Source organism: Echinops telfairi, unplaced genomic scaffold, assembly GCF_000313985.2.
Source record: "Echinops telfairi isolate 266 unplaced genomic scaffold, ASM31398v2 ScPeMD7_3533;HRSCAF=4204_0, whole genome shotgun sequence".
NCBI classification, from domain to species: domain Eukaryota; kingdom Metazoa; phylum Chordata; class Mammalia; order Afrosoricida; family Tenrecidae; genus Echinops; species Echinops telfairi.
The window spans coordinates 48,666,953-48,682,091 of NW_022107431.1; the positions used below are offsets into that span (position 1 = coordinate 48,666,953).

The following is a 15,139-nucleotide window of genomic DNA, read 5'->3' on the forward strand; positions in this document are numbered from 1 at the left end:
GAGTTGTACGAGGCCCCAATAAAATGATTTTTAAAAAAGAAAAGAAAAACAGGAGACCCTCTATTCAGACCAACTTGAAAATAGTATTTCCATTATTAACATACCTGTTATAACTCTTTTTTTCCCAATTATTTAATATGCCTACCTCTTATACTAGCCAGCAAGGCTGTTGTACTTCTAATGACTAAGCAAATGAATGATAGAAGATAGCATCTTCAAGCAATATTACTGCTATAATATCATAGAAGGAAGACTTTCCTTCATTCTACTTCCATATAGGCAAAGTTATCTATATACTACATGATAATCTTGGTCAACAAATCACTTCTTATAATCATGTTATGCAGCAGTTCCTTGCCCCGATCTTACAGTTAATGTCTTAAGTATAGTTATCTTAGTGGAACATAATTTATTAATGTGCCAGAACAATGATAGTTTAAAATATATGTGGAATATTTTAGCACCTTTCTGAAGCCAACATAAACCAATCATAATCTCAAATTCCGTGAGTCATAAATAGCATTCACATTTGAGAACTGATATTTTCTTAATAGTACCTTGTTTCCCCAAATTAAGACATCCCCTGAAAATAAGACCTACTTACAGTTTTGCCTCTCACTGAAATATAAGGCATCCCCCCCAAAATAAGACCTCCCCGAAAATAAGACTTCATGAAGTGACCATAACTCTGGACTCTGGACCGTAGGGGCAGGCACCGCTGCACAGCTCACTGTTGGCCGCAGCGCAGCCAGAGCAGACAGGAAGTGCGAAGTCTCTTTTAATAAAACAATAAACAATAAATATGTACTGTATCCTTCTTCATGGAAAAATAGACATCTTAAAATAAAACCTAGTGCATCTTTGGGAGTAAAAATTAATATAAGACACTGTCTCATTTTCGGGGAAACAGGGTAGTATTGAAATAGTCCATTGATATTGTAAAGCAGGGTCGACCTAATCATTCAATTATGTGATTTATTGAATAACATGGGAAGTCTTATAAATGGAAAACAAAACTTGCCATCTCAGTGAACAGGGGACTTGGTGTTTACCTGACACATTTCCTATGTCAGAAGACAAGAATTCTCCTGGGCCAAAGCTATTTAATGGCTTACTCCAAAGCCCATCTTCTTTCACGGCCATGATAAATGGTGGTTCTGTAGCTGGTTTGCAAAGAAGATAAAAGAAATATCATATCAATTGCATTCTTTCAGCTACACATCTTTTTAAATATCTTATTGTGATTTGAGTAAAAGCTTACAGGACACAACTGGTTTTCCAGTCAACAGTCCACACACACTGTCTCACGCTATTGGTTTTAATCCCCACAGTGTAGCAGTGGCCATCTCACTTCCTCTCTGTGGTTACGATGTCCATTCATTCTTCTTTCCTGTCCTTTCCTCCATGAGCTTTCTCCCTGGGCTGATGCTGCCCCTTTGATATCGTATGGGTGATTGGTCTACAGGGTGCACACCTCCCTGGTAGTACTGCTCACCGAATGGGTCTGTGTATTGTTTGGGATGAAAGCTGAACCATGGGAGTGAGTTCAGTACAAGGAGTGAAGAGTGCCTTATGGTCTAGTAAGCCTGGTCTTTTGATGATTTTGAATGTTGCTCCATGTATCCACCCACTCTATCTAGAACATTCAGTTATACACATCTTATACAGAGTAAAGGGATAGCTATAGTTGAAACAAACACTTTGGGAAGATAAGAGTAATCATTTCTGCTTGCTAGAATTAGCTGTCACATTAAACATACTTTCTGGTTGCTACATAAATACTTGATCTTGAATGTGAAGAGTATTGTGCAGTGATATTGCTTCTACGGCCATGGTTAGGGCCGGATTGTTACTTGCTTTGGTTACTAACTGCTGTGATTTCACCCAGAGCACCCAGAAGCCTTCGTGACAGCAACAGCAGTATGGTAGTTATACTTCCAAGTTCTTCTGACCAATGGAACTCAGCATAATTCACAGTCCCTCAGCAAGACCTTTTGAGTTCTAAGCATATCATTTTTGATAAGCCATGAGCTGGTGGGAATCCATAAGGAAGAAGAAATTGATATTGCTTCTACAAGAATATTTTGGAAATTTTATAATACCAGGTCAGAAACATCAATTAAATATCACAAAGTGGGGATTTTTTCTCTCATAGTTTCAGGATATAACTATATACTGAAGAGCTCAATGCATCCTCATTCTGATTTATTCACCACATTTGAGACTAGCTGTTTTAAAGGACACAGGAGGTTAACCTCTTTTTGTCAGAAGCACTCCCTGAATCGGGAACATTTTCTCACCTGGCATCAGGGTAGTACCCACCGAGGGCTCTGACCAGGGGCCTGGCCCCTTTCCAGAGCTTGCCCTCACTGCCACCTGGTACTTTGTAGCACTCTTCAGTTCAGGCACGTTAAGCATGGTCCCACTTATGTTGGAGAAAAAATGAGTGGTTTCAGAGAAGTCTTGGCTAGATATTTTCACTTCATAAGTCCAGTTCTGCCAGGCAGAAGGGCCTAATTGGAAGAGTAAAGCAATATCACTAACTAGGATAACATCGGCATGAGCATTTCAATAAATTCATTTCCAGCTTCATCCGGATTGGGTAAGTAAATGGCAGTAATAGTGTTTGTCTCGCTGCTTACAAAGGTTAGTCTTACAATATCGAGTTAGAAAGATCAGGATGGTGTCCACTCCTCCTAGGCTTCATCAAGGAAGACATTCTTTCCAAATAGGAGGGCGATGTTTTGGGTCAAAGCCGTATGCCTGGCTATCCAGACTAGCCAGCAGGCTTCTCTGAATCACCAAGCAGCACCACCCGGCTCTTAGTGAATAGATGCTTTACAAGGAGTCCCTAAAGATACATGCCAAAATTCATGAATGACCCTCTACCAAGAAGTCTGAACAAGCCACAAAAAGCTGTTTATGCATTTTCAACTTTACAATATGAAATGCATAGGCATAATTAACTTTCTATTAACACACAAAAAATCAGTATTTGCTGATTACTCATTATATTATAGACCAGAAATTGATAAACATGCCCCAAATCGAGCCTGCTGCCTGGTTTTGTAATGAATGTTGATCTGAAGACCACCATGGTGCCTTACTTACATTATCTCCATGACTGTTCTTAGATTACAAAGGCAAAGTCTAACGGTTGTTGACAGAAGCCATGTGGCCCACAAAATCCAAAATATTCACGCTCTGGCCCTTCCTTTATAAAAAAATGTTTGCCAACTATTTTACATATTACTCTAATTGTTCTACATATGGATCTTGATTTCATCTCTACAATAATCCCACCGAAAAATATAATATTTCTACTTTCAAGTTCTGGAAACTGAGGCAGAGAGTGGTTAAGGAACTTAGCCCAGGATCACCCTGCTAATGAATGGTAAGAACAGATTTTGAACTCATGCAATCTGGCTCCAGAGCCCACCACCTACCCACTATACCCACCTACCCACTCTAGAGAGATTCAAGTTCAGAGAGTTCAGGGAAAGGCTGGGGTTTACGCATGTTTTTCAGTGGATTCAAAATCTGAACGCAAGTGCTTTAACTCATTGACAAATAGTCACGCTGTCCAGAAAGTCTGTGCCTAGATCCTAGTAGATATTCAGTAAATGTTCAGTGTTCTGTTGAGACACACATATGAAATAATAGAAATCTAATGCAAAAAAAACTCCCTAAGAAATGCAGAAGAAATGTGGAAAAAGTGTATTTAAGCTCGGTAGTGACTTGGGGTTGAGGACTGAGTAACTACAGGTAGGCTCTCAAAGCTGAGTCCCAAGGTTAAGCTCTCAGTTGACCGTGGCCAGTAACCGCCCCCCTCCCCCGGAGAGGCTCACTCACTGGCTCCTATGGCGAGGGCAGGCGGCCTCCACTGCACAAGGGCCTTGTAGGAGCCAAAGAGCACCGAGAGCTGCCGAGGGCGGCCCGGCAGAGGGTGCAGCTGCATCGAAGAGGCAAAGATGGCCAAGTTACCAAACCCAAATTCTTCTATGTGATTCAGGTCACAGCCCACGATGAATTCGTTAAACGACAGGGCGTCCTGTTGGAAAACGGCCTTGCCATCTGTGACCAGGAAGTCACCGTTTTCACAGGCAAAGCTCTTCACATCCGCAAAAGGGACATGAGGCAGGACCAGGTGGGAAGCCGAGCCATCGAGAAACGTGGACACGAAGGCGAGGGCGGTATCATTGAAGTAGATGATTCGCTTGGACCGCGGCTTGACGACAAAGTCCTTTAAGCCGCAACTCTCCACGATCCGCACTGCGGCTGAGTCCTGACCAGATGGCTCTGGAAGAGGGACTCGGTAGATGCCGTCGCTCAGGAGATAGAAGACGTACCTGACAGAGGAACGAGAGAAGCCCGGTGTGACTGCGAGCAGAGTGGATGAGTAACCGCGTCAGCTAACTGCTTTATCCTGCTGCGCAAGAAGAACGATGTGTCTCCAGAGGCCCTCCGTGCAGGATTTCCCAGGGTAATTGCTAAAGAGGGGGTCTATTCAGTTATGTTACGACCGTCAACAAACCTCAGCATAATTTGTAGTTCTGAGTGTTCCAATTATTAGAAGTCTTAGATGACTGTCTCAAGGCATCATCGAATTTAAGAACAGAAAGAGTACCCAAAGACTTCCCTAACAAAGTATACTTTAAATAGAAAATACATCATATAAAATTATATCATTTAGTCACACGTAAAATTATGTGACTAAACATGTTAATTAATATAAAATATTTTTCTACCCAGTACACAAATTCTCAAGTCTTATTCAATCCATTTTCCCTTACATTGTGAATGATAAAATGGAAGAAAGCAAACCATCTAAGCCATGTGTTTTCTTAGGCTGTAGTTACTATTGGGCTGTAATTATCCTGCCCAAGGACTTTGCATTTGCAGTGACCTGAAGTCTGTCTTCGCATTACAATTGTGTCTCACAACAGGGCCACCACGGTATGGACATTGAAGAAATCAGCACAGGTGGCCGCAGGAGGACCACACGGCCTGAGGAGGAAAATACACCTGTGACAAAGCCAAACCTCAGGGTGATGGTGCAGTTGATATTTTAATCATAAAAAAGGAAGCACACATTGCCAACCTATGTCATTGATTAACCAAGCCCATGATTGAGATTTTAACTAAGACATAAAGCTATTAATTTTAACGTATGTAGAATTAGAGATATGGAGGCAGATGTTAATGAGAGCATACTTTTGCTTAGTAAATCCTTAATTTTGGCAACACCCTGGGTTGGTAGCACTTCAAATTTCTGGTTTCCAGCCTCTCGTTGGAACCCTGGTGGCAAAGTGGGTTAGGTCTTGGACTGCTAACCACAGGGTCAGCAGTTCAAAACCATCAGCTATTCCACAGAAGAATAACGAGGCTTTCTACTCCCATGAAAAAGTTACCGTCTTGGAAGCACCTCGGGGTAGTTCTGCTCTGTGAGTCAGCATCGACTCAATGGCAGTGAGTTTGGGAGGGTTTTTGTTTTTGTTGTCGTTTTGCTATCCGTAGCTATAAATTTGGAATTTAAAAGTTACTGCTTTAGAGGATGGAACAAGGATTAAATGAATTATTAAAAATAGTGTACCTTAGAGAGCCATATGAAGGACTAAACACAAAACAAAACTAACTGCCATGAAGTTAATGGCAACACACAGTGACCCTAGAGAACGGGGTAGATATGCCCCTGTAAGTTTCTGAGACTCTAACTTTTTCCCGGAGTAGAAAGCCCCATCGTTATCCTGTGGAACGGCTGACTGCTGAACTTGCATTTAGCAGCCTAACAGTTAACCACTAAACCACCAGGGCTCCTATGAAAGGTTCAGTTAATATTGATTATCATTATTCATTGCATTCCCATATCACAATCCCAGCGCAAATCAATTTTGTCCTAATAAAAAAAGGAGTCATCAAAGACCTTACTGAGATGCATTCTGAATAACAGATTTATTGGAGAAAGTTCATTATCCATAGGATGAGTTATGTTGTGCAACTACCAACAACAAAATTTTATTTTATAGAATCTAATCTTTAAAATGTGATCTACAGAGTCCAAAAGATTTGCCCTGTGTCACAAATTGTTTTAAACATTCTCTAATTCATTGACACCTGAGAGATTAAAATCAATCTGTAATAAAGTATGAGCATAAATTCTTGATTTTATGTTAATAGTTTTTAAGTAGATAAAGTCATGGAAAGTGTTTTAAAGTATTACAGAATCCTTTTTCATTGAAAATGGGAACAACTTTGTTCCTCGTGGCAAGGAGAACTGTCTATTCTTACAACAGTTGGTCTGACTCACTAGCTACTAAATGACTACTGTCTGGTCATCTTTAAGAAATAATAACCTCAGAGAAATGTCTCACTTTTCTGCCCTCTGCGCCCATGTACTGTTTTGGAGTTCACAAAATATATAGCAGTGCACACCTCGTTTCCCTACTCTCTTCTCCACATGGATGAAAAAACCAAACGTCACAAGCAAAGCCACATGCTCAGGGTCCTACTGAAATTTAGCAGCACAACTGGGCAAAAGTGTGTGCATTTCATTTGTGACAGGGTTTTTAAAAAGCCAGTTATTTTTCATAATTTGTTATTAAACATCAAGTCCTGTTTTCTAGGGTGGTCCTAGCAAGTATGTGGGTAAACCAACCTCATGACCTGAACACCAAACCAGAGAGGGAAACTGGATCTGAATTGCTCGGTAAAAGGTGTGATTGTGGAAGGTGGAGCTGCTCACAGAAAGTGGGTAGCAAGGAGGGGGTGGGAGGAAGGAGCAACAGACTCTGAGTCTCTCCATAAATGAGATCGAGTTCTGACAAACCCCAGCCCAAGAGTTCCCGGCGAAAGGTCTTCTCCAGAGCTCCATCTTTTACTGCGAGAGAGAGAGAAACTTAGAAGAAGCTGAAAGCAAGTTGGAAGGAAATTTTCTCCCAGCTCCATAACATGAACACTTTGCCCTGATTTAATGAATTTCCCTAAAATAAGATGCACGATTGGCTCATCTGGTACTTTGATGTTTTGCTAGCAAGCAAGTTTCCCAAAGGATTCTACTAGTGAAAGAGAATTAATACAAGCACTTACCCATTGTAAGAATCAGCTATAAGTTTCTGAGGTGCAGCAATAGAGGGAAGAGTAATCTCAATGGCTGAGCAATTCTCTAAATCACAGAAATATACCTAGAGAGTGAAAAATGCATCCATAGTTATGATGAACCCTGGTGGCAGAGTAGTTACGGTTTGGGCTGCTAATCACAAGGTCGGTAGTTCAAAACCACCAGCCACTCCATGCAAGAAAGACTGGGCTTTCTGTTCCCTTAAAGAGTTATAGGGTCACTATAAGTCAGCATTGGCTCAAGGCAGTGAACCCGGTTTTACTTTTTTATATCTCACAGCTATTTCCTGAGCATCTGTTTTGTGTATGGAACTGTGCCAATTGCTTGGGCCTTTTCCTTTGAACAATAATAATGATAATGATAATGCTGTCGAGTCAATTCCAACGTAGAGTGACCCTACAGGACAGAGTAGAACTGCTCTGTGAAGTCTATAAGGCTGGGAATCTGTCAAGAAGCAGACTGCCATACCTTTTTCCCATGGAGCAGCTGGAGATTCAAACCACTCACCTTGTGGTTAGCAGCCCAATGCTTAACCCACTGTACCACCAGTGATCCTTAAATAATATCTAGAAGATATTTAAGAGAAAGTCCTTAAAAGGCAGCTTTATACTCTATATACTAATGAATTTTTATCTCGTTGGCTTCAATAAATTACAAATGCATTATTTCATTGGCTTGATTGTGGAGACACGGAACTATTTTAATATTTAAGCTGTCTCACAGCTTATGGGCTTCCATCTGTAATAATAGCATTTGTTCATTGTGAGAAGCTTATACCTACAAAAGAAAGGAAAGAACTTCAAGCAGTCCAAGACTATGTCTTCCCAATGATTTTAGGAATGCTGCATTTTCAGAGTTAGGAAGTTATCCCTTCTTTATTACATAGTTTAAAGTATTTACAAATTATTTTGATTGTAATTGACATTGTTGTCTAGTGAAAACACAGGTACCACCCCTATCTTACATTATATGAGTTATTATAAATAAAAAATGATTTAGTAAGAACTGATGACTCAAAAAAATCACATAGCAGATCAGAACAAGTACTTCATAAATTTGAGATTCTCCTACAGACCAGATTTATGATATGTTGCTAGCTTAGTGTCCAAAACATAGTAAGTCTCTAATGAATGTCTATGGAATGGAAAAATATATGTTTACTTCTAAATATGAGCTATGCATATATGTATTACTATGTAGTCATTTTAATTCTCAGACTAACCTGTTCATCCATAATGAAATACATTCTTTGATAGAGCCAGTCTATGGAGATGGAAGTAATTAATCCTGAACCTCTGTAAAAAATTCTTAGGTCAGACACATCAGACATGTTGGCAGCCTCTTTCACCCATATGAGATTTCCTTCAGAGAAATAAACAACTTGCTGGTGGACATTAACTGATACTCCTAGAAGAGCCAATATCCAATATTATACATCACCTAAGCATACATTGAAGGGAACACATTTATTCTACATAATGAAATGAAAGCAGAAATCAAGGCAGATTTTTTTTCACATAGGTAATCATACTGAGAAAATAAGTGCTGACAAAACTTTAATTGTTATGGCTTTTACTGACCCGTAATATTATGGTGTATGCCATCTGACTGAAGGCAATGTGCTTCTTCTACTACATATTTCAGAGATCTCTTTCTTAGGGATCTTTTTCTGGATAAAAACAGCCACTGTTCTTCTTCTTGAACTAAAAACCCAAAACAAAATGATTTGTAGACAGATAGATAGTATACATATTAAAACAAAAAGACCAATACCATAAAACCAGTTGACAGTGAGTCCATTCAAATTCAAGGAGACCTTCCAGGCATTAGTGTAGCACGATACTCCATATGAATATCCACAGCGATAGTCTGTCAAATAGATGGCCAGACTTTTCTTCTGGGGCATTTCTGGGAGGATTTGAACTATCAACCAAGCTCAGAGCAACTAACTGTTTCATTATTTGTCTCATCCAGTGACACCCTTGAAAGCAAGGACCTACACTTGAAAGAGGCTGGTCAAATTGGCTTAGAGGACACTGAGGCATTTCATCAACGGTCTGATTCACATCATTCCATGAGTGAGAGTAGGAAGTACTGCAGCAATCAAGTGGGATGTATGTCTGCATGTCTTTGATGAGCCCCAGTATAGCATCACGTGAAATATCTCCATCCTAAGCAGTCTTGCTCTAATCAGAGTTCACCTCATTATCTTCAGTCATGAGAATTGTCGTGCTTGCGTGTGCGTGCCCAGGCAGAAGAGCACGCACACGTCTATAGACCAACATTGGTTGTTTCTGTTTTGCCTTTAGCATCGCTCCCTTGGAGGCAGAACAATCCTCGCAGAGATGAAATTTGAGGACTGCAGGACTCTAAGGGATGGCCTATTGGACTGAAAAGTGACGCTGGTGTATTTGCGTGCACTTTGAGGGCCATGGAGAAAAGTTATGCAATAACCACAGTGACAGCAATTTTAGCCCTTAACTCTCTCACTGGACAAACTTCTTACGTAACAAAAAGGCCTTTCATTTCCTAGACAAGTTGACACCCTAAACCTAGAGAACGGTGGCAAGGCTTGTGACAGAGCCACTGGCATAAGTTAAGTTGCGTGCAGACTAGGGCAAGGGGCATCACTCAGGAAAGAGGCTTCGCGTGAAAGCTGAAAACAGACTCGTGGGGCTCTAGATCTTATATAAAAACTCTCTTACTGGTTCCCACCAAAGAATTCCCTGCACTTCTTAAAAATAATTTTCATTTAATATTCTGTTCACTCAGGCATCACACAATGAGTACTCAATCTCTTGAGGCAATTGCTAACATGCTGAAGCCCAATGGATTCTTATAAAATAGTGACAAAGTTAACTTGATAGATGGAACACTCAGAATTGTCAATTATTAAAGTTAGCTATATTTGAAACCCCTAAGGAAACTGGGTATATTAGAACAGCTTAAGAAAAGAATACATCTGATCAGTGTTGAATGGCAATACATAATGTAAAAAAGGGGAACTAAGGTTTAAAGACTATCTCTTTCTCTGAAGTGTGCAAAACGAAGCCTAGGTACCACAGTCGTTAACCGAGTGGTTGGTAGTTCAAACCCCCAGTCTCTCTCTAGGGGAACGACATAACCAACTGCCTATGTCAGTGGTTCTCAACCTGTGGGTCTCGACCCCTCTGGGGGTCAAATGACCTTTCACAGGGGTCGCCTAAGACCATCACAAAACACATCTTTCCTATAGTCTTAGGAACTGAGACACCGCTCCTCTTTCCGTCTCCAGGCGGGTCCACCAACATGCAGATACCCCCACATGAGTACCCGGCGTGAACACCATTACCCATGCTACACCATGCTTCAAGATAAAATTTCATTTATTTGTCATTAGAAATAAATATTTCACAATATATAATTACATATTGTGATTTTTTATTAATCACTATGCTTTAATTATGTTCAATTTATAACAATGAAAATACATCCTGCATATCAGATATTTACATTATGATTCATAACAGTAGCAAAATTATAGTTATGAAGTAGCAATGAAAATAATTTCATGGTTGGGGGTCACTACCACATGAGGAACTGTAGGAATGAGTCTCGGCATGAGGAAGGTTGAGAACCACTGGCCTATGTAATGATTTCAGCCTTGGAATCTATGGGGTAGCTCTACTGTGTCCTGTAGGGTCACTACAGACTTATCAACTGGTCGGCATCAAATATGAGTTTTTGTTGTAAATGTGTAAATGAGAGTCATAGTTAACAGTAATTTCATCGTAAACAATGTCGGAGGCCATTTTTTCTAATCCTGTAATCTTTTCATTATAATTTCTAAATTCCTCAATGTGAAAGATTTCCACCTAACCACTTCCTCTTTTTTTTTTTTTTTTGTCAGTTACTTAGATTCACTTAAAAACTGAAAATTTACTAAGTGCCCCCAAACTCATCTTCATTTGAGGTTCATGAGATGACCCTGGCAGGGCCTCAGCGATCTGATCCCACCTTCCTCACCCCTCAGTTCCTGGGTAATCGAAGGAGCATCCTTGAGCCATACCTGCTGGGAAGGACGTAGTAATGTTCGATTCTGCTTCCGGCCCCTCACCAACTTCATTAACTGCTGCAATAGAAAACCTGCTCCAAAAACCATTTAGAGGGTTGTGATTCACATGGCATGGTGTTAACATGAGGTGAAAATACAAGAAGCAAGTAGCATTTCTATTTAAAGGACATGTGGCAATGCAAGGGTCTAGTTACTTGGTGCCTTTGCTCAGCACTGAAATGACCATCAATCACCTCCTTGTTTGCATTCCCCATAGACCAATTCAGGGACACAGAGGTCAGAAAGGGAACTCTGCTCTCTGCATGACTTCCATGGCTTCCCTCACTTACAGGGACTTGAGCAAATGCTGGAAAAGCCAACAATAAACGGTCTAAACGATCCCCTTAGTGGTTAGTAAAAATACCATTAACAGAAGTTGACCTCCTTGCATTTCTCAAGTTGGAGCAAATGAAGGAATTATATTCATGGCGTCTGCAATGTCTTGATCGGTCCATATTTTAAGGATCTTCTGAATACTCTAGATATGCTTGATGGTTTTGCTCAGAATGTAAGCGTATAAACTTGAGGAAACCCACAATGACTTCAATTCAACTGCATATCAACCAAGGAGCTTCTCAAAATATATTTAAACTCTTTTCTTGAATTCACTTAAAAAGTAAATACAGTGAACCCTGTGAAAGCCAGACTGGAAGAGGACTGAGTTTTCCCTTTTGAGTAGGATTCTGCCGCCCACGGGCTCTGGATTTGGCACATCTTACCACACCCTTTCTTTAGCAGCACTTCCCTCTTACCTGTAGGTGGTTCTGGGTAGAGTCGAGTAAAACTGGAAGCTGGTTCTCTGTGTCCCTGAAGCAAAATTCTGATTTTTGCTGGTTAGCCTTAAGTTATAACCTAAAATTGGTCCACCTGGGAACTGGGGTGGGGTCCAGCTGACTTCCACAGTGTCAGGACTCGAGCTCTCGATGTTTTTAATAAAAGGAGCAGATTCAGGAACTGGAAGAGATCATTGTAACAAAGAACATGTATAGGGTTTCTGTTTTGAAGACACACTGATTTTTTAAAGTCTTGCTTTCAGAAAAGTTATCAGAAATGAACCTTTTTACTTAACCCTTAAAATGTCCTAGAAATAAGGTAAGGAAACACCTGTGAGCCACAGATCTGTTATCATTTTTTTCCCCAACCCTTGGGCTCTAAACGACACCAGTGGGGCACTATTCCAAAAGAATCCTTTAGAGTTTTGTTTTCCCCACTTCCCATTCATGAAGTAAACATATAAGTGTAGATGTGCAATAATAAAATAAATGTTCCAAGGGGAAAAATAGTCAAAAATCTCCAGAGACCTCAGTGGATTGGCAACGCGGGGCGGGCGGAAAGAGGTTAGGAAGGAGAGAAACTGGGACAAGTGGGAGTCAATGATTAACGAGAAGTGAAAGGGGTCCTGGGGCCTGTTCACTCGGAGGGCTGAGGGCTGACTGGGCTCAACTGAAGATGTGGGCTCAGATAAGCCTGAATGAGAACAGCTTGCTTCCCTCTGGTTGGCATCTGCCCTATTGACCCAGACGGAAACCCTCCTTACCTTAGCTTCCAGGTTCCCCCTGGAATGCAGGGTCCTGTGCTAAAGCCACACCCCTTCCCAAGCAAAGGATCAGAAGAGCGTACATTACATTATCCTGTATGCACTCATAGATCTACAAGCTGCCCTCGTGGCAAGGAGCAGAAATGATAACCAAGATTTAAGAGCCTATCTCCAAGTGACCTGTCTCATTTCTTGTCTTTTGAACTTTCCTGTCCATGTCGCCACATACTTTTTTTTCATTACTACCTCCCACCCAACCGCACTCTTTCTTTCCTTTGTCTATAGAAAGACACACTGTTCATGCTGCCATGTGGCTCTAAGTAGACTTCTCTCGAGATGAAGACTTTGGGCAAGTGTTCTTAACCACCCCTGACTTAGTGGGTCGGAAGAAAGGAGAGTTATCCTTCATGTTGGATGATTTTTACCACGGCTTCTCAACCTTTCTCGGATCCATTTCCTCGCAACTCTCAGACTAAACTTTGGTAAGCACAAACTTCCTGAATCACTCTCTGCTCCACCAACTCAGTTTCCCTGATGACGAGGGGGCAGGGGTTCTCTCTCACTACTTCAGAACAGGGGAGGTCCAAAGCCCTCACTTGCTTAATGCCCAGGTGTGATCACCTCCACTATAAGCAAGGGAAATGTCACCTGCACAGTATGATGTGGTTCCTGTCCAAATAGCCCCACAAAATTCTTCCCCGAAAGGCTGCCCTTCCTAGATTTTTTTCCCAGATAGGGTTCAGTTAAAAAGCAATGAGACCCTGAAATTATATAAAAAAACAAAAACAAAAAAGACCATGAATGAATGAAACACAAAACAGACAAGCCTGTAGGTTTTTGTGTGGACTAGAAAAGTCAAAGTAAAAGAGAAACCTGAACAAGGAGATTCAGAGCGAGGCCCAGAAATGCAAAGCAAATGTTGCCTCTTTCATTATTTCGCTTTGGCCAGCCCGATTCCAGAGCCACGGCATCTCTCTGCACAATGAGAGTACATGAGGCCTTGCTTTGAGGAGGAAGGATCGAAGCATTGACCTACATGCTGACCTTTGGCTGGTATCTGATCTGAGATTCTAAGCAAGAGTAACCAGAGAAAATCAGTGGAGGCAGCCACATATCCCCTGAAATCTGATAAACAGGGAGAGGGTCCTGACCAAAGACTAGGGAAAGGCCAGCTCTGCTTCATCCAAGGCCTTGGTCAGGGTGAGCCTGTCGACAAACAGCCAGATCTTCCAAACTGCAGCAGAAGGGCATCGAACACGCTGCCTGGAGCAAGTGCTCTCAGGTCAGCAGGGAGTGCTCCACGGGGGTGACTCTCCCTGAAAGGCTGCTGGGGTTGAATCTCTTCCTGATTTGGAAGCCATTTCTTTAAAGAAATAAACCAGAAACAGGCTTCCATGTTTAAAATATAGTTTTGAAACCACCACTCATAAACTGTTAAAATATCAGCGTAACCTCCCAGCGGGTCTATCCCTCTCATGCCCTCAATCCATCGCACGGCTCGTTACCAAAGTTATCTTTTCAAGGAGTGCCGGGTGCAATTGGTCTTCTTTCAAAGCCTTCTGTAGTTCCTGACTGCCTTCCAAATAAAATCCAAACAAGTGAGCCTGGCTGTCAGGCTTGTAATCTGGTTCCAATTTGTCCTCGCAGTTTTTCTCACTATTTCTCTTCACACATCTAGGTTCCCAACAAACGAACTACTCACTCTACCCCCAATCTGCCCAAACCAAAAGCAAACCCACGGCTATCAAGGCAAGTCCAACTCAAGGCAAGCCTAGAGGACAGAATAGAATTACTCCATAGAAGTTTTGAGACAATCCGTCTTTACGGGGGTAAACTGCTTCGTCTTTCTCCCTCCGAGCAGCTTGTGGCCCTGGACCAGAGACCTTGAAGTTAACAGCCCAACATTCAACCCACTTTGACCTTGAAGTTAACAGCCCAACATTCAACCCACTTTGCCTCAGAGACGCCTGTCTCCCTCCCTGCCAGGACTCCCATATTCTTGCCTCTACTCACGATATCACTTGAACCTGCGCTCTTTCTCTCTTTACCTCATGTCCCAAATCAACGTATCCTTGAAGACCCAGTCAAAATGAAACTTCCTCCCGAAATTGACTTCAGAGAGATTATCTCATTCCATTGAGCGTCCTTAGTAATTTATAACATCTCCTAAGCATTTAATCAAGTGTTATGGGCTCATGTAAATATATGACTTATTTATCTCCTCTACAAAATATTAAGCTTCTTTAAAACCTGATCTGTGCATCTAGTAGCTATCTTTTTTTTTTTAACATTTTATTAGGGGTTCATACAACTGTTATCGCAATCCATACACACATCAATTGTGTAAAGCACATTTGTACATCATTCTCAAAACATTTTCTCTCCACTTAAA

The 15,139-nt window shown here is 41.3% G+C and overlaps 1 protein-coding gene across 1 annotated transcript in view; it reads right to left on the reverse strand.

The window, feature by feature from the left end:
• ROS1 (ROS proto-oncogene 1, receptor tyrosine kinase) overlaps positions 1 to 15,139 on the reverse strand; it is a 155,056-nt gene that overhangs the window by 103,947 nt on the left and 35,970 nt on the right. The window contains exons 8-15 of the mRNA XM_030886771.1: positions 11,963 to 12,164; positions 11,166 to 11,242; positions 8,698 to 8,820; positions 8,340 to 8,524; positions 7,087 to 7,181; positions 3,853 to 4,349; positions 2,301 to 2,513; positions 1,053 to 1,163 (exon numbers count right to left, since the gene is read on the reverse strand). Of these exons, the coding sequence (XP_030742631.1) occupies positions 1,053 to 1,163; positions 2,301 to 2,513; positions 3,853 to 4,349; positions 7,087 to 7,181; positions 8,340 to 8,524; positions 8,698 to 8,820; positions 11,166 to 11,242; positions 11,963 to 12,164 (1,503 nt within the window). The remainder of the gene's footprint in view (positions 1 to 1,052; positions 1,164 to 2,300; positions 2,514 to 3,852; positions 4,350 to 7,086; positions 7,182 to 8,339; positions 8,525 to 8,697; positions 8,821 to 11,165; positions 11,243 to 11,962; positions 12,165 to 15,139) is intronic.